Source organism: Microcaecilia unicolor, chromosome 9 (assembly GCF_901765095.1).
Source record: "Microcaecilia unicolor chromosome 9, aMicUni1.1, whole genome shotgun sequence".
NCBI lineage: Eukaryota > Metazoa > Chordata > Amphibia > Gymnophiona > Siphonopidae > Microcaecilia > Microcaecilia unicolor.
The window spans coordinates 188593665-188614064 of NC_044039.1; the positions used below are offsets into that span (position 1 = coordinate 188593665).

A 20400-nucleotide genomic window follows, 5' to 3' on the forward strand; every position below is an offset into this window, starting at 1 on the left:
GATGATTACCGCCTGGTTAACGCGTGAGATCTTACCACTAAGTCAGTGGGTGGCAGGCAGTAAGGTCTCAGGCCCAAAATGGATGTGCGTTAATTTTCATTTTGCCGCACATCAATTTTTTACTTCCCTCCCCCCCCCCCCCCCCCCCCAAAAAAAAAAAGCCTTCTTTTTTGCAGGCATATTAAAAAATGGACCTGCATGCGTCCAATACACACTTGTACAACAGTGCAGGTCATTTTTCGGCGCACTTTAAGTAAAAGGACCCCCATAAGGCTGTAGTCAAGCTGTGATGGAGTCTGTGGCAGAGACAAGATGGATAAACTGTGTGTGGTGAGAAGCAACAGGTGATGAAGAGTTGTATGGTGGCAGTTCATTACGACAGAAAGTGTTAAGTTTGAAGGACAATATTTTTGTAAAATAATTTTCCAGGCTTATTTATAGAATGTTCTATTTGATGCAGTTAAAACTTTGTTGTATGTACCGTGCTCAAATGTTATGCTTTCTCCCTTGGCCTCACAACAACTGTGGGAAAGATTGACCATGTACTGAATTAATAGGGGCGTATGGATCAAGACAATTGTATAGTTACCCAAGTATTTCCTAGTCATAACTGGGGACTTTGGCAAAGATAAGTAGACTAGAACTGTAGAGACCAATTAATCACTGAATTCTACTTTATCCCTTTGAACAACTGTTCTATGGGGCACCTGCAAATGGCTGGAAAAGCAGTTACTCAGGGCCTCTTTTACAAAGCCGCACTACTGATTCTTGGTGCGGCAAATGAGAGAAAAACCATTCAGTTCCTAAGGGCTTCCTCTCATTTGCCGTGCGGGAATCAGCGCAGCTCTGTAAAGGGAGCCCTCAATGTTTTGAGTTAGGCATGCCTTTCCTTGCTGAAGGGGTATTGCCAGTGATGTTGAAATGAAGTAGTGTTAGACCAATTAAAAAGATAGTTATTCTGCACATCTGAACCTATATATATCACCCCATCTCAAGCTTACCATTGGTCAGTAAGGTGGTAGAATAGGTTTTGTTTTGTATTTTTTTAAATTAATTAATTTATTACATTTGTATCCCACATTTTCCCACAGTATGTGGCTTACATATTGCTAAAAAGATACTTAAGATACTTATTCGACTTTAGGTCCAAGTCAACATGGGTTTTGGCAGGGCATAGCTCTGAGGCACTGCTGGTTTTGGGATTAGATTTGATATTGCCAATATTGAAACAGATGGATCAAGCAGTGTTGAGTACTTTTTTTAGATGTGACTTCTGGATCATGTCATCTTGCTGAAAAGCTTGGTAGAGACTGGTGTAGGTAGTAGTTTTGTTCTAAATCTCAAATATTTCAGGTGAGGGTAGGGAATTGGGTGTAAGACTGGATTAATGTTCATAGGAAGTTGCCTCCAAGTTTGGGTTTAGCTCACACCTTTTTCAGTAATAGTTCAAGGTGAGTTGCATTCAGGTATGCTAAAACTGCGTAGTTCCATGTCCTTAGAGCTCTTATAATTTAAATTTTGTACCTGTAGCAATGGAAGGTTAAGTGACTTGCCCAAAATCACAAAGAGCAGCAGCAGGATTTGAACCAGATTTTCAGCCCAGTGCTTAACCCCTATAAGTAAACCCAATGCAGGCTTACCGTGCACTAAAAAGGAAATACTTCCGGGCTACCGCAGCAGCCCGGCTGTACTTCCCACCCCTAGCACATGTCATATCCGGCGCTACATTTTTGTAGTGCCGGTGTGTACCCAGCGGTAGTCGGGCAATGCTGCACCCTGCCAAGTGACTATCGGGTTAGCGCGGGAGCCCTTACCGCCACCTCAGTGGGTGGCGGTAAGCGTCCCCCCCCCCCCCCCCCAAAATGGCTGTTCGGCAAGTGCTTCACTTGCCGCACAGCCATTTCCTGAAAAAAAAAAAGAAAGACCTACATATTACCCGCTGCAGTAAAAGGGGGGCCTCTTTGCTGATTAGTACATAAGTACATAAGTAGTGCCATACTGGGAAAGACCAAAGGTCCATCTAGCCCAGCATCCTGTCACCGACAGTGGCCAATCCAGGTCAAGGGCACCTGGCACGCTCCCCAAACGTAAAAACATTCCAGACAAGTTATACCTAAAAATGCGGAATTTTTCCAAGTCCATTTAATAGCGGTCTATGGACTTGTCCTTTAGGAATCTATCTAACCCCTTTTTAAACTCCGTCAAGCTAACCGCCCGTACCACGTTCTCCGGCAACGAATTCCAGAGTCTAATTACACGTTGGGTGAAGAAAAATTTTCTCCGATTCGTTTTAAATTTACCACACTGTAGCTTCAACTCATGCCCTCTAGTCCTAGTATTTTTGGATAGCGTGAACAGTCGCTTCACATCCACCCGATCCATTCCACTCATTATTTTATACACTTCTATCATATCTCCCCTCAGCCGTCTCTTCTCCAAGCTGAAAAGCCCTAGCCTTCTCAGCCTCTCTTCATAGGAAAGTCGTCCCATCCCCACTATCATTTTCGTCGCCCTTCGCTGTACCTTTTCCAATTCTACTATATCTTTTTTGAGATATGGAGACCAGTACTGAACACAATACTCCAGGTGCGGTCACACCATGGAGCGATACAACGGCATTATAACATCCGCACACCTGGACTCCATACCCTTCCTAATAACACCCAACATTCTATTCGCTTTCCTAGCCGCAGCAGCACACTGAGCAGAAGGTTTCAGCGTATCATCGACGACGACGACACCCAGATCCCTTTCTTGATCCGTAACTCCTAACGCGGAACCTTGCAAGACGTAGCTATAATTCGGGTTCCTCTTACCCACATGCATCACTTTGCACTTGTCAACATTGAACTTCATCTGCCACTTGCACGCCCATTCTCCCAGTCTCGCAAGGTCCTCCTGTAATCGTTCACATTCCTCCTGCGACTTGACGACCCTGAATAATTTTGTGTCATCGGCGAATTTAATTACCTCACTAGTTATTCCCATCTCTAGGTCATTTATAAATACATTAAAAAGCAACGGACCCAGCACAGACCCCTGCGGGACCCCACTAACTACCCTCCTCCACTGAGAATACTGGCCATGCAATCCTACTCTCTGCTTCCTATCTTTCAACCAGTTCTTAATCCATAATAATACCCTACCTCCGATTCCATGACTCTGCAATTTCTTCAGGAGTCTTTCGTGCGGCACTTTGTCAAACGCCTTCTGAAAATCCAGATATACAATATCAACCGGCTCCCCATTGTCCACATGTTTGCTTACCCCCCTTTTTGCTGCAGCTTGGTAAAAGGGGCCCTTAGTGAATAGAATGGGAATTTTCTTTACGCTATATTGCTGCTGCTATTATTTCCCCATTTCCACTAAGTCAACAGCACTCGCTTCACACAAGTCACTGAAGAATCAGAATGGATGAGGCTCTCAGCAAGAAGGTGTTAAATTGGAGCAGGCTGGAAGTCTTGTTTGGTTTCAGGCTTGCCGGTTAGTCCCTCTCTGGATGCGATACTGATGCAAGGACAGAGTACCATTTTGTGCTGAGGAAAAATATCTGAGAGTAATTTTGGGAGTCGGCAATTTATTTGGGTCTATCAGTAGTGATGTTGAAATTGAATTAGGCCAACATTATAGCTGGGAGGTTAATTTTAGTATATGATGATGATTCCTTCTAATAGTAAAAGGGCATAGTGGGGAAAAAGTGAGATGGGGGCAAGGAAGCACGAAGCTTGGTGGAAGTGAGGGAAAGGAGGATTCAGGGTACGTGAATATTCACACACCCTGAACCCTTCTTTCCCTCAATTCCAGCAAGCTTCCTGCTTCTCACTGTACTATGAAACAGTGGCGTACCAAGGGGGGGGCAGTCGGCCCCGGGTGCACGCCGCTTGGGGGGGGGGAGATTCTGCGCACCTGTCTGCTCCACTTGTTCCGTGCTCCCTCTGCCCCGGAACAGGTTACTTCCTGTTCCGGGGCAGAGGGAGCATGGAACGAGCGAAGCTGACAGGCGTGCGGCACCTCCCCAGCAGGTAAAAAGCACCCGGGGGGAGGTGTATCCTTTCGCGGGGGGTGAGGGGGGGTCGCGCTGCACCTGGGGGGGGGGGGGGCGCATCAGTGATCAGCCCCGGGTGTCAGCCACCCTAGGAATGCCACTGCTATGAAGACTTTATTTTGCACTATGTAAAGACAGGGAAAGCATTCATTTGAAGAAAATCTGGAATAGCAGAACAGGTTACTGGCTGGAAATATTTCCTCGTGTTGAGTATAGAAACATTCTGATCGGCAAGTGGACTGCAGAATATGCATAGTCATGAGCTGAAATGAGTGACATGACTTAAACCCAAGACTGCTCCTTAGGGGTCCACAGTAGCTATTTTTCCTTGGATTCTATATAGCACTGATTAAGTTGCACATGCAAATCCGGTTGTATTCTGGATTTGCATGTGCAACTTTAATCAGTTAAGACAATCACTGCGATAATTGCCACGTAGCAAGCAATTATTGACACTAATTGGTATTAGAATTTATGCACAGAACTGTCTAAGCATATTCTGTAACGTGATGCACATAAATTCAGTTGCATAGTTGAAAAGGAGGTGTGGCCATGGGCGTGGAATGAGCGGGTCGTGGGTGTTTCTAAAATCTATGTGCGTTGTTATAGAATACACCTGTTCCACGTGTAATTTAGGTGTCGGCATTTATACCAAGTTTTACTCGGCATAACTTTCTGTGACTGAATCTAGTCACGTGGATGGGTGCTCAGCATATTCTATAAACTGTGCGGGAGTTTAGGCTTATTCTATAAAGTAGACCTACGTTTTAGGTATACTTTAAAGAATACACCTAGGTGTATTTCTTTTTGGCGTGATATATAGAATCTAGTGCTTTGTGTCCAGACCTGTGATGGGTTCTTAGACCAGGGACTTTCCAGGTAGGCCTGAGGGTGGGGTGGTTTGGGCCCTGAATTGCATCATCTTTGGGGGGGGGGGGGGGGCGGGAAGGGGAACCAGATGCCTGGAAGCTGCTACCCAGAAGTTAACCGAGCACCAGCCAGTATTCAGACAAGTGCCCGGTTATCTTCATGCTTACTTAACTGGTTAGGGGTCTTAATATGGCCACTAACTGGCTGAGTCCCAGCTCCTCCGAGGCTCAGCCCATGGGTTGCACCAGTGCTGACTAGACTGTGATATTCAGTGGCACTATCCAGTTAAGTGCTGCCGAGTATCGGGGCTTAAGCAGCCCAAGTGATTTAACTGGGCAGGAGCCTCTCCTGCTTAGTTAAATTACTTTGAATATCAGTGGGTAGTGCCAATCCTCTGGTATCATCTGTAACATGATGAAGAATTTGTAAACAGGAGAGAACCGGTGCTGTTTTGCTAGGAGGTTTTGTGATCTAAATACTTATTCATTACTGGTTTGGATAAACGACAGCTCTGTTTGCAGTGGTATGCTTACTTGAACCCACAGTGACCCTATGTAATAAACAAAACGGACTTATTTAACCCTTTACTGTCCAGTGTTCCTGTAATAAGCCATATGGGAACATTGGACACTAAAGCGTTAACATGTAACATTAAAAAAAATTAAAAAAGGAAGAGAGAACCGCACTGAGAGCCTGCTATGAGTGGGAAAGCGCGGTGTACAAATGTAACAAAAAAAAAAATCTGATCTTAATATTTCAAATGTATTTCCCTAAATGCATTTTGGCTTGGCAACAGCACAGTTGAATGATTAGCATTTGCGGCTTGCGTTATGAACACGATAAACATACTTATCTGTTATTTATTCATCTTGCAGCATTTCAGATGTACCATGAAAAACACCTTTTCACAGTGCAGCACCAGAAACTTAGCTTGGGATGCCCTATTCTGGACAGTTTCTTACGAGGTGGAATTCCTCTTGTGGGAATTACAGAACTTGCCGGCGAGAGCTCTGCTGGGAAGACCCAGATATGCCTGCAGCTGTGCCTTTCTGTGCAATATCCAGGCACACATGGTGGACTGGAAGCAGGTGAATGTGGCACACCTTTCAGTTCTCTTCTCTTTGTAAATAATATGTTTTTGTGTCATCATATGGAGGACTGGACATACCCCAGGTCACCATAGCACCTAGGAATCACATCCTGGCATCCAAGATTGCTTCAGGGAGAGTGGGGCTTTCTGGTGAGCATGGTGCTGCAGGGAAAGCAGGTGTGTGTGTGTGTGGGGGGGGGGGGGGGGGGGGGGGGGTAGCCACTGCACTGCCTAGGAGACTACACTGGTTTAGGGGAAGATGTCAGTAGGAAGAGAAAAGAGGTGTGAGTGGAGATGAAATCTGTGGAAATAGTGGTAGGTGAGCAGGAATGAGAATGAAGAGAGAAATAGATAAAGAGGTTGGTGTGGATTGGGAAGGGAGAATGCTGAGGAGATGGCCTTCTCATTTCTCTCATCTACACCTAAGAGGTAAGAAGAGCAGTGGCGTACAGGGGGGGGGGGGGGGGGGGGGGCGGTCCGCCCTGGGTGCACGCTGCTTGGGGGGGGGGGGGGTGCCGCGCACCTGTCGGCTCTTCGTTTTCATGCTTCCTTTGCCCCGGAACAGGTTACTTTCTGTTCCGGGGCAGAGGGAGCATGAAAACGAAGAGCCAGCAGACGCGCGGCACCCCCCCCCCCCCCCCCCCAGCGGCGGGCCCCCGGGGGGGGGGGGGTTATTTTGCCAGGGGATCGGATGTTCTTTCGCCGGGGGGGGGGGGGGCATTGCGCTGTTCCGGGGGGGGGGGCGCATTGGCGTTCCGCCCCGGGTGTCAGCCCCCCTAGGAACGCCACTGACGAAGAGAGAAAGGTACAGGTGTAGGGCTTGCAGAGAGAAGGTTGCAAAGATGATGATTGTAGTAGAAGAGCTCAAAGGTATGAGGGTAAGAGAGAACGAGGTTAGAGAAAGGAATTGAAGGAATATAGATACAAGAGCAAAGAGGATGGTTTTGTTTTGAGGAGAAGAAGACAGAGATAATAGGAAATAACAAAAAGGATGAAAATAAGGAGTTTGAGCTTGAGATAGAAAAGACAGCAAAACAATTAAAGAAAAGTGAATAAAATTTGAAAAAACCCACTACAGAATGAATGAGAAAAAAAACACTAGACACAGAAATATTAAAATAGATTTTAATACTACTACTACTAAACATTTCTAGAGCACTACTAGGGTTATGCAGCGCTGTACAAATTAAGAAAGGAGGACGGTCCCTGCTCAAAGGAGCTTACAATCTAAAGGACGAAATGTCAAGTTGGTGCAGTCTAGATTTCTTGAATAGAGGTATAGTGGTTAGGTGCTGAAGGCGACATTGAAGAGGTGGGCTTTGAGCAATGATTTGAAGATGGGCAGGGAGGGGGCCTGGCGTATGGGCTCTGGGAGTTTGTTCCAAGCATGGGGTGAGGCGAGGCAGAAAGGGCGGAGCCTGGAGTTGGCGGCGGTGGAGAAGGGTACTGACTCACTCTTATTTTAAAAATTTGCTGGGCAATGTAGCAGAAATGTAAAAATATTCCCTGGCAGCACCTAAGCATTTTTTGTTAATATTGTATCTTTGGTCCTTCCCAGTGCGGCTGCTGTTCTGCTCCTTCTGATGGTTGCATATTTTGGAGGAGGCTCCTAGATCTGGGCAAGGCACGATTGTATGAGAAATTGCTGCCAGTGACAATTATCCACAGACCTTCCAGGGCATAAGAAGAACTTGAAATAGTCCACATTACATACCTAGTTAGGAGGTTAATAAAATCGCTCACCAGTACTACATTGACTTGTAATATAAGACACAACTTAAAACAGCAGCTAAAAGCCTGGGTGCTCCCTTTGAAAGAAATAACACACCTTATGTGAACAGTACAGGGAGAGCTGGAAAAATGATTTTTTGTTCTGTACTGAAGACAGAGTATTTGTTCTTGAAGGTAATGTAATTGAGTGAAATCTACCTTCTTTATTATCCACTAGTAAGAAATGCCCGTTTCGGAAAAAAATGAAACGGGCGCTAGCAAGGTAATTTCCCGCCCACCATCCTCCCCCCCTCTCCCTCCCTCCGTCCCTCAGGTACTTGGTTGCGAGTTTGTGATTAAAGTTCGCAGCGCTGTCCCCGCTGCTGTCAATGAATGTTTGGAACTCGTGCGTTCTGCGTCCCCCGCCCCGCCCTCTACGTCATCGCATTTTGACGCGAGGGCGGAGGTACACTGACTGCAGGCCCGTCCCGCCCTCTGTGTCATTGCGTTTTGACGCGAGGGCGGAGCTACACTGACTGCAGGCCAAACCGGATATCTCGGGCACCTCAAGTTTTCGGCTTGAGGCTTCATTGGAACGTTGGAGGTGCCTTTTATATATATATATATATAGATTATTTATCCACCATCACATGATTATTAATGTTTATATATATGTAGAAATGAGGGGAAGGAAACCAAGATATTGAGACACAGTGGAGAATGCAATGGCTCCTTTAGTCACTCAGCATCAGGGACTATATTTATCCTAAACGTGTCTGGTGAATAAAAGAAATGAGATTCAGGCCTACTTTTCCATATTGCTTTTAGGAGCTGTCTATATCTGTACAGAAGATGTTTTCCCCAATAAGCGCTTGCAGCAACTGATTGGACATCAACATAAACTCCGGGCAGATGTTCCACTTGATGTCATCAAGAAAATAAAATTCGGAGACAATATTTTTATTGAGCATGCAGCAGATATAGTAAGTAGCAGAGCAATATTTAATGACAAATGCAATTGTTCTAATTAGTTTAGTAGAACTGCATATGCCTTTGACTTGATTTATTGGCTCGATTTTCTTCTGTCTCTTTCTTCCTCTAAGAAACCTTGAGTGTGGTTGCTGTGTTAATTCACCTAACATGTAGAAATTAAGGCCAACAAAAAAAATCTTAGTTTGTCTGTATTTTACTTCATATGTTTTCAAATAGTAACATATGACGGCAGAAAAAAGACCTGCACGGTCCATCCAGTCTGCCCAACAAGAAAATAACTTATGAGAACTGAAAAAGACTAGAAGCGGTCCAGAGGAAGGCAACAAACATGGTATGGGGTTTGTGCCAAAAAAAGTATGAGAAGAGACTGGAAGACCTGAATATGTATACTCTAGAGGAAAGAAGGGACAGGGGAGATACGATACAGATGTTTAAATACTTGAAAGGTATTAATACAGAAACAAATCTTTCCAGATAAGGGGAAAGGGTAACATTAGAGGACATGAATTCAGGTTGCAGGGCGGTAGTCTTTGGAGTAATGTCAGGAAATTGTATTTCACAGAGAGGGTGGTCAAAGTCTGGAATGCCCTCCCGAGGGAGATGGTAGAGACAAAAATGATCTCTAATGAGAAAATGGATGGCATAAAAAAAACTAAATTTAAATGACTGCATGTGTGTGGATGTGTCGAGTGATGCTTAGATGGTGACTCCGGCTGTGATGAACTAGGGCCGGAGCCAGGCAGACTTGTATTGTCTGTGTCCCGTATATGACAATCTGGTTTAGGATGGGCTGGAAAGGGCTTCGACAGCAACTTCAATGGCTGGGCAGACTTTTACAGTCTGTGTCCCGCAAATGATATGACAAGTAGGCTAGAGTGGGCTTCAACAGCAACTCCACTAGTTGGAACGTAAGGACAGGGTTGGGCAGACTTCTACGGTTTATGTCCCAGAAATGCCAAAGAAAGACCATTATCGAGTATTTTACATCACAGTCATTGTTGGTTTAATCATGTCGTGATTAGGAAGATACAGCCTCCAAAACTGAGCACAATACTCCAGGTGGGGCCTCTCCAACAAGTTGTACAGGGACATCAACACCTCCTTTCTTCTACTGGTTACATCTCTCTAGAAGCAACCTAGCATCCTTCTGGCTTGTCACACTGTTTTATTACTTTAAGATCCTCGGGTATCATCACCCCAAGGTCCTTCTCCTTGTCTGTTGATCTCAGCTCCTAGGACATATGGCACCCTTGAATTTGTACTTCCCAAATGCATCATTCTGCACGACTTTGCATTAAATTTTAACTCGTCTACCTCTGGATGTGGTTTGAGTGGACCTTAGAACACACCTTCTTTAACTCATAGTGACTTTTCTCATGTCACTGCTTAGACACACAGTGTCATTTATGTATGTAAATCAGCTTTTTGCAGGTGTAAATGGCATCTAGCCTTTAAAATTACCTCCTTAGTTGATAGATTGGTTGATGGTTGATTAAACATGTTCCCGTTTCATCAGTGGCTTTTGAGGAAGAAAAGACCATAATTGTCATGCCAAAGCCACAAGTGAGGGAGAGAAGAAAATAAGAGAATTACCAAGCAAAATTACTTGAGGAAAAAGGTATTAAGCCACAAGTTATTTTGAATACATTAGCAATTCTTAGCTGGTTATAGTTTCAACTGCAGATTTCACCATAGCGTCATCATTCTAGAGATGTGTTATGAGCTATCACAGTCTGCCTTTGCAAGCATCCTCAGTTTTGAGCTGTTGCATAATGTCACACTTTCTTGCAGGACACTCTGAACGACTGTATCACCAAACGTGTTCCCATCCTGCTTTTGCGAGGCTCAGTGCGGCTTATCATCATTGACTCTATTGCTGCGTTGTTCCGAGGTGAATTTGCAGCCAAAGACTCAGCTATCAGAGCTAAATATCTACAGACATTTGGTGCAAAACTTCAGAATTTAAGTAGCAGATTCCAAACTCCTGTACTGTGCATTAATCAGGTATAATTAATGATTTCATATCCTGCAGATTATTTATGGGTCTTTTTCTAGAAATATTGAAATGTGTATCTAAAAATTATAAGGCGAATGAAATAATTCCCCTATAAAGAAAGGCTAAACAGTTTAGGGCTCTTCAGCATGGAGAAGAGACAGCTGAGAGGTCCATAAGATTGTGAGTGGAGTGGAACAGGTAAATAGGGAGCAGTTCACACTAGAGAATGACACGGGGACCCACGGTAACCATGGGGATGGGGCCGGGGACAGAATCCGTGAGGACATGGACAATCTTTGTCCCCGTGTCACTTTCTACTTTGAAGCCTGTTCATGAAGTGGACTATTATTTATGTTCGTTTGATGCAGATGATAATATTTTTGTTTTTTGGAAAAACAAGAAACATGCTGGCCACAGCTAGCAAAATTTGCATGGGGGATCCTGATCCTGCTACCAGCACGTCTTCTAAGAAGACATCTTCTATTGCTGGAAGGACTGTGGAAGACAGGAGAGCTAGACTGAATTCTGAGATTGTTGATGACTTCTTATTCATCCACAGATTAAAAAATCATAACAGTGCTTTATAGGGCATATTTCTCCCCTCTAGGGCATACAGAACGGGTTGTATTTTGTACCCCTAGACATTTTAACAGGGTGGATTAGGATTCCTTGGGGTAGTAGAAGTCAGATATTGTTAGGGCTGGAAGGGTAGAGGGTGAGGGTGGTGGTGGTGGTGGTGGGAGGGTTTATTATAGTTGCTCATTGTTATTATTGTTTTCTATTTGTAATTTATACACAACAGTTGCACAGCATATTGTTCCTTTTTATACTTTAATAAAAAGATTTAAATATAAAATCATAAGTGTTCAAGGCTTCTGAAAACAGAGCCGGCGGGGACAGGACCTGCGGGGACGGGATAGGGCCTGCGCAGACAGGGTGGGGATGGAGACAGAACCCACAGGGACAGGAACAAATTTTATCCCCGTGTCATTCACGAGTTCACACATTTTTCCGGGGGAAATTGTGCACCGCTGTGGAATGCAGAATTTACCCAATATTCTGTGCAGGGAACAGGAGGCAGAAATGATGGTTCTCCTTTATCATTTCCCCCCCTCCCATCCTATACCAATGACTGTGCAGCAAGAGGAGGTAGCAACAGTCTGCACATTGGTCCGCTTCCTCCTCCTATATGATTCTGGGCCCAGGTGCTGATTTGACCTGCATGGGCTCTATACAGCTGCATGTTTTAAATCAGAAGTTGGATAGCACAGAAGGATGAAACATCCTGATGTGCAGATGTTCTCTGCCACCTCTTTGGGGAGTGGGCTGGAACAAGTACCCTGGGGGAGGGGGGATGAGAACTGTAGTGGGCAGAGCAAGCTGTCAGAAACTTAGTGGCCCTTTGATCTGACCTGGTATGATACATTTTATGTATTCATATTCAATGTAAGGCTTAATGGCATGAGGGCCATTTGGTGTGTGTTCTTCAGTTTCCATAAGCCACATTACTGAACAGAGCTTAAGAAATAATAGTTGGAACATTAGGGTAATCGCAGTAGAGTGGAAAGAGAAATTAGTTTAGTTTATTCAAATTGATATGCTGCTTAGCTAGTAGGATCTCAGCAGTGTACAATTTAAAATACACAAAGATGAAAAAAAAAAACTACATAATAGGAAAGATGATAAATTCATTATAACACACCTCTACATCCATACAAAAAATTACAAAAAAAACTCAAGACTACCAAGATTTCTTTTTGCTAATAAAATATTCAGCATCTCGGAATGAAGATAGACTAGTGGGTGGCAGGGGGGGTGGGGAGGTTAGCACTATTATTATGTTTGTGTTTCTGGAGTGTTACTTGGTGATGTTTATCCATAGTTTGTATACTGATTTTGATGTTCAATAACAGTGTGAAAATTTTTTTTAAAAAAATGAAGATACATTAGAACTAAATCCCAAACTGCAACCTTCCATTATAACAATAAAGAACTTTTGCTTTCACAGCCTCCCATATATGTCTAGGATCTCTCAACTTGTCTTTCTTGGACGTGTGTATAGTGCAATTTTATCCAATTCAGCTCTGTATCATCTAATCTTCTAGGTGACTGATGCAGTGGGCGACACGGATGCTAAACAAAGTAACTTTGGGTAAGTTCTTGTTGCAAATTTAAAGACGTTCAAAAGATGATTAAAAATGAAAAGATTTAAGGTCTGGTATGCTAAAGTATATTAATAATCACCTGCTATTGTGCATTAATTCAGTGTTTAATACCTGCATTAATAATAGCCAGTGATAAAATGTAAATGAGGCATGCATTAACACAGGCCTTACAGTACATATGTTAACTGCACTTGGCTGAATTGTATTTAAGGCTTTTGGGTTAATGGGCCTATAGAAGCGTGAGTGAGGGTTTGGGTGTGGAGCTAAAAGTAATAAAAAAAAACAAAACACTTTAATGCAAAATATGCTAAAGCCTATCACTTCACAGGTACAGTAAATTAGAATTAAAGACTCTTAGGATTCAGGTGCAGTCTTCACACAGGCCTGTTGCTGACAAACCCCAAAGTCACAATGCACATAGCCTAGCTGTTGTGTTACACAATTTCTGGCCTTCCTCCAGCTAAGCCTCAGAATGGAACTCATGAGGTTCGAAGATAAAGCTTTGTCTACCTTAAGTAGGTTTCTTTTAGCTTAGTGGAGGCATATGCTATAGGACTATTTCTCTTTTTCCTGGGCCTCTGACTTGACTGTGCTCAGGAGTTTTGTCTGGCTGCCTAAACCACTCCCTCCCTGCTTTGCCCTACCTGCCATGCCTTCCCTTCTCTGTACTGGCTTCTTAATGTGGCTCCATGAGGGAGTATTTTTAAGGGAAAGTGACAACTTCCTGTATACTCCACTATCTATCCTCTCCCCTCAGCTCAATCATATTCTGTTGAGTGCTTGCATTAACGGGGCCCACCTCCTGAGTGAGGACGTCTAGCATTTTTATGCTCCCAGGCAGTCCAGTGTCATACATCAAATTGAAAGGGCTATAGTATCAGGAACCATTGCATTATTTGACTATTGTATTCCTTATGATGGGGAAACCACTTGAGGGGGCTCATGGTCTGTTATCAGCGTAAAGAGACACCCCAGCAAATAATATTGTAACGCTTCCGGTGCACACTGGACAGCTTAATTACAGCATAGCGATTACGCCGAAACACGGACCATGTCAGGTCCCTTAATATTTCTCCATAACATCTCCATTGGTGGACTTGTCCCTTGTTCAGCCTCTACATTTTCCTGTTTGGTCTTTCTGACGTAGCGGTTTTCCCTGTTTGTGTTGTGACTCTTGGCCACTGTGGATACTGTACAATATGTAGGGAAATAGGATGTCCCGATTTTTCCCATCCTCAGTGACAGGTATTATTAGGAAAAGAATGGAAAACAAAAATGAGAACGTTACAATGCCTTTGTATCGCTCCGTGGTGCAACCGCACCTCAAATATGTGCAATTCTGGTTACTGCATCTCAAAAAAGATGTAGTGGAATTAGGAAAGGTACAGAGAAGTGTGAAGAAAACGATAAAGGGGATGGGACGACTTCCCTATGAGGAGAGAGGCTAAAGCGGCTAGGGGAGCTTGGAGAAAAGACAGCTGAAGGGAGCTATGATAGAGGTCTATAAAATTCACGGGTAGACGTGATTTGCTTGTTTACTCTTTCCAAAAATACTAGGACTAGGGGGCACACAATGAAGCAAGAAAGTAGTAAATTTAAAACGAATGGGAGGAAATATTTCTTCACTCAATGTATAATTAAACTCTGGATTTCTTGGCAGAGAATGTAGTAAAAGCAATTAGTTTAGCGGGGTTTAAAAAAGGTTTGGATAGCTTCTTAAAAGAAAAGTCCAAGGCCATTATTAAAATGGACTTGGGGAAAATGCACTTCTTATTTCTAAGATAAGCAGCATAAATTGTATATTGTACTGTTTTGGGATCTTGCCAGGTACTTGTGACCTGGATTGGCCACTATGGACCAAACAAGAAAAAGAGGCTGAACATGGGACGAATCCACCACTGGAGATGTTATAGAGAAACACTTTATTGATGTAAATATTAAGGGACTCGACACGGTCCGTGTTTTGGCATATCATCTACATCAAGGGTCACATGGATAATTCATCCAAAGGAGCAGACCCCATAGAGTTTATCAATGGCAGTTTATTTGTGCATAACTTCCTATCAGTCCTGACTGTATAACAGACCTCCAGTTTGACAATTGCTAAATATGATTTAAGCTCCTTTGGATGAATTATCCATGTGACCCTTGATGTAGGCGATTACGCCGAAACACGGACCATGTCGGGTCCCTTAATATTTACATCAATGAAGTGTTTCTCCATAACATCTCCAGTGGTGGACTCGTCCCTTGTTCAGCCTCTACATTTTCTTGTTTGGTCTTTCTGACGTAGAGGTTTTCCCTGTTTGTGTTGTGACTCTTGCCCATTGTGGAAACAGGATGCTGGGCTTGATGGACCTTCAGTCTCTCCCAGTATGGCAGTACTTATGTACATGTGTTGCGTTCCGTTCTGGTCACCACATATCAAAAAAGATATAGCAGAATTAGAAAAGGTTCAAAGGAGAGCAGCGAAAATGATAAAGGGGCTGGAATGCCTCTCATATGAGGAAAGGCTAAACAGGTTAGGGCTCTTCACTCAGGATTTTGTAGACTTCAATCATATCTCCCCATATATGTCTCTTTTCCAAGCTGGTGCTGAACGAGTAGAAGTGAATCAATTTTTTACTTATTCCAAAAGTACAAAGACTAGGGGTCACTCAAGGAAATTACTTGGAAATACTTTTAAACTCAACAAATAGTTAAGCTCAGGAACTCTTTGCTGGAGGATGTACTAACAGTGGTTAGTGTATCTAGGTTTAAAAAAAGGTTTGGACAAGTTCCTGGAGGAAAAGTCCATAGTCTGCTAGTGAGACAGACATGGGGAAGCTACTGCTATTCTTTGGGATTCTGGAATGTTGTTACTATTTGGGTGTCTGCCAGGTACTAGTGACCTGGATTGGTCACTGTTGGAAGCAGGATACTGGGCTAGATGGACCATTGGTCTGACCGAGTATGGCTATTCTTATGGATATGTTAATGTTATTCCGATTTTTAAACAGTTACATTGACTGCCAGTGATATATAGTGTGCAGTTTAAGGGCTTATCCTTGAGCCCCCTGGTATTTTATCCACAGCTTGTCAGTCTATTTGCTAAGGATGAAGTTGAGATCTGAGACAGCAATGCGATTATCTTTAGAAAGAGTCATTATGCAGATCTTAGATCAGCTGCATTTTCTGTGGCTGGTCCAGTACTGTGGGATGCTTTGCCAGGGTTTCTGCGTCTATGTAAGAATACAGTGCATTTTAAGAGGTGGTTAAAAACCTATTCATTTGTTCATGCATTTTTTAATGTCTGACAATCATAGGACTGTGTTCAGTCATAATTTTATAATTATAATATGTATGTTTATGTTTGTAACCCAATTAGGCTATAGGTGGGCTAAAAAATTTTAAAAAAATAAATAAAATGAGGTTCTGAGAGGGCTACAGCAGTTCTGCTTGGAACACGTTCATCTTCCCCGTCTCAGCTCTATTGCTTTGTTTTCTTGATCATCATCCCTCCTACCAAGCCAGCTAGATCTCCTTTTTATTGCTTCGATTTAGACACTTACATCAATTTGAGTAAATGGATGGTCTGAGTTCAGGCCATGACATGCCACATTCCTCTGTAGAGCCAGCTGGAAATATTTCCATGGATAAACCTTTTCCTAAAGACCTGATTTACTTGTACTGTGGAGTTTATAGTAGTCAAAATGATGATCTTCCTGGCTATGGAGAAGAGGACATCCAGTTTCTCAATTCAAGTGAATCTAAACACTAGCTCAGACAACTTTCAGCATGTTTTGTGTGTCCAAGTTTGTTATAATTTGTTCTAGAAAACCTGATAAAATCCTTTCAACAAATTCTGAGACACTGCATACATGTTTTTTTTGTTATTATTAGTTTATTGGATAAGAAGGTATCTCCAGCTTTGGGAATAACCTGGTCCAATCAGCTGCTGATGAGACTGATGGTGACTCGAACACACTACACTGAAGCAGAACCAGAAGAATGTCCTGCTGATGCACCACCACAGTACAGAAATGTTTTGCGGATTATGGAAGTCATTTTTGCTCCTCATCTTCCTCAGTCTCTTTGCTACTATATGATAAATCTGGAAGGCGTAAGGGGCAGAAAGGAAAAAGAATAGCTACTGATTTCTGATGAATGCTCAAGAGTGATCTAAAGAAAACAGCTGGAAAAGAATCACTATAAAACAAGTAGCTGGTACTACAACAAAAGATCCTATTTTGTATAGTGACCTTTGTTAGTCTGTATAGTCTGCACTGAGGGTTCCCCTAGGTATAATAATTGTTAATCCTTCAATGCGCGCACACACACACACAGAAAGGATTATGTCTAATTGTTATAGATTTCTACTAAATATACAGAGCCAATTCAAGTTATTTGTGAAGCTACTCTATAAATCTTGGAATCCAAATGATCCTGGTTATTATTTTTTCTCTGAAGAGATTGGAAACCCATTTTCCAATCTAGAAAAGCTTAACAAAAAGATCAATATTCCTCTATCAAAGTTGGAACTAGTACATTTGTAAAAAAAACTGTTCTGGAGTATTGGAGCTGCTATTTTGATCTACTACTGCAGTTAGTACACTAAATGAATATAATTGGCATCTTAACATTAAGTGCACCTTAGTAAAAGGACTTCTTAATGATTAGCATTCATAAAATGTTTCCACAAGGCTGTAAATGTGCCTTGAAATCTCAGTACTTTGACTCATTGGCTCTAGAAAGGGTGCCAGGATATCTTCCAAATGGAATATTTGCTCTTCCAAAGCATAAAGTGACTTGGTTCATTCACGATTTCCATCACATACAGTAACTAGACCTTGATCACAAAGGGTTAAAATATATTTTCCAAGGAGAGTAGAATTCTCTCATTTTGTTAATAAGCTTTATTGATAGTTCAGCATATTTATTATGATTTAACTGCCTTTCTGAAGGAATGTCACTAAGAGGTTGTACAACATAAAGTTTACCATGGGCATACAAAATAGTGAAGATACATCTGGTTAATATAAATAGAGGCAATGTTTCATACTGTATAATACATTATTTGCATGTATTTTGTTTTTAATATACTTTAGCTATTTATCACTTCCGTGGAACCAAGCTATGAGATGGTGACGTAAAATGATGCAAATGTTTTCAGCTGTGAGATATTTGTATGTTTTTCATGACTGGGGGAAGATGACTTGAAATTTTGTGGATAATGACTGGACCTTAATCCATGTTAAAGATAACAATCAGTCAAAAACAGTGTTTGAAATTCATAAAGAGTTGAAAGAAGGCCAGAATCATGGGATGACCTTGGGGTGAGCAGGCTCATTCCCACGCAGCTCCCCTTAGATTCCCCTGAAAATAGCTTAAAATTCTTTTTCATCCATCATAGCAACTAATTTAACGAGTGGCAGGGACAGGTTTGATATATATACTTCTGCCTGTGAAAGAAGACTGAGGGATATGTTGGAAAATGGCAGTGGAGAAATTGAGAGGCACAGGGGACAAGATGGCAGGGCCTGAGTAGCTTGTATTATGTCAGAGGTGGCGGCTTGACATTTAATGCAATATGATTGCTGTTGTAGATGACAAAACTATCAATTGTTGCTCCTTTCTTTTTTGTTTTGTACCCCGCTCTGCTCAGGCAGTTACGGCGGTTAAGTAAATTTAATAAACTATAGTCATGGTTGAAAAGGAGAATGTGCTAAAGATGGAATGGGCACACCATTTGGGCCCCAAATCAGGTAAGAACATGAGGTTGAGGCCAGTGGTAGTGCAAGTGTTAAATTAAGGTTAAGAACATACGAGTAGCCATACTAGGACAGGCCAATGGTGCATCTAGCCAGGTCACAAGTACCTGGCAGTAACCAGGTTCTTGATGTTATAAACTGGCAGGGTCCTTGGAATTCAGTGGAGTGACACTCCTGCTTTTTTTAAAGACTTTTTGGCACAGGTGGTAGTGAAATAGCAAGAGCTTATCTCATATTGCTTTCAGCTCTACAATAAAAGGTATCCAGTTTGAGCTCCAGTACCTGGCAAGAGTAAAGATTTAACAGGGGACTGTCAAAATGTGTACCAAGATGGAGGAGCGCAGAACATTTATGCAGGTGTTAGGGGATACGCATCATGAAGGAAGCTGGGCAGAGAGAGATATGGACCCACGTCGGCATGGGGCTGGAAGTGGCTTTAAAGCAGTAGACCCCATGACTCAAACCATCAATTATGGCGAGTGAAATGTTTTTCTGAGGACAACCAGGACATCGTTTCTCATCAATTGTCCCTGAGATAGGAAAGGAAAATTGAATGTGATCTGCCTATAATCTAAATTGTAAACCTAAACAAAGAACATGATAGGAATCATGTAAATATTAAACAGCACTGGCGATAAAGCCTTGCAGAACCCTGACTCAAAAGTCTTCCAATTTGAGGAATTAGACCTCTGTTGGAACATGAAAACATTGCCAATTTAAACTCCCCCCCCCCTCCCACCATGCCCAAGGACTTTAAATAATTTATCAAAAGATCATGCTGTATAGTGTCAAATACAACTAATATTGAAAAGGACCATAAAGTACTGTATACCGTAATCAAAACTTGGGCAAATAGAATCAAACACTGAGATAAGTAGAGTCTCAGTCGAGTGTTTTGGTCTAAAGCTGAATTGAAACATGTCTAGAAATTTAAGGTTTAACAATTTTTTATTGATGACTTGTTAACAGATACAAACATATTCTGAATGAGTCAATAGAACGTCAGCCAAATAGCTACAATGGCAACAAAACATCATCAACTTTATATCATAGCTTGAATACCACCCCCCCAACCCAACCTTACCTTGAAACCCTTTCCCCTAACCCCCTTTACAGACAACACCCTCCCATCCAAAATAATGCTCCCCCCCCCCCCCCCCCAAGGGACATGTCTGGGTTTTTATAATCATCCAGAAAATCTTGATACTGTTGTAAAACTGCTTTTTCTAGTATCTTAACAAAAACATCATTAATTCCAGGGTGATTTGCCTTGATGGAGAAGGGGTAGTAATGGAGCAGTGCTAGCAAGCTTGGATGCAGAGAAAGGCCTTGATAGGGTGAAAAGGGAGTATATGATTTGGGTTCTATGTAAGTTTGAAATTGGAGACAGAGTTATACACTACTACTACTAATCATTTCTATAGTGCTACTAGACATACGCAGGGCAAATAAGAGATAAAGGAAATACTTAAGGTGGGAATGATAAAACATAGGTACTTAACAAGTGAATAGGGGTTGTGGTGCAGCATGATAAAAGGAATGGAATCTGGAGTTGGCAGTGGAAGAGAAGGGTAAAGACAAGAGAGATTTACCCAATGAATGGCGTTCCTGGGGAGCAGTGTAAGAAGAGATAAGAGTGGAGAGGTACTAAGGAGCTGCAGAGTGAATGCACTTGTAAGTCAAGAAGAGTTTTTACTGTATGCGGAAACGGATAGGGAGCCAATGAAATGACTTGAGGAGAGGGCTAATATGAGCATAGCAGCACTGGTGGAATGTAAGTT

General features: G+C 42.5%; 1 protein-coding gene across 4 annotated transcripts in view; it reads left to right on the top strand.

Annotated features, from left to right (window-relative positions):
• XRCC3 (X-ray repair cross complementing 3) overlaps positions 1-19072 on the top strand; it is a 50076-nt gene extending 31004 nt beyond the window's left edge. For all 4 annotated transcript variants that reach the window (XM_030215557.1, XM_030215560.1, XM_030215558.1 and 1 more), the window contains 5 exons: positions 5791-6003; positions 8544-8698; positions 10500-10712; positions 12810-12856; positions 16752-19072. In XM_030215557.1, coding sequence (XP_030071417.1) covers positions 5791-6003; positions 8544-8698; positions 10500-10712; positions 12810-12856; positions 16752-16998 — 875 coding nt within the window. In that variant the 3' untranslated portion in view covers positions 16999-19072. The remainder of the gene's footprint in view (positions 1-5790; positions 6004-8543; positions 8699-10499; positions 10713-12809; positions 12857-16751) is intronic.
• The last annotated feature ends 1328 nt before the right edge of the window (positions 19073-20400 follow it).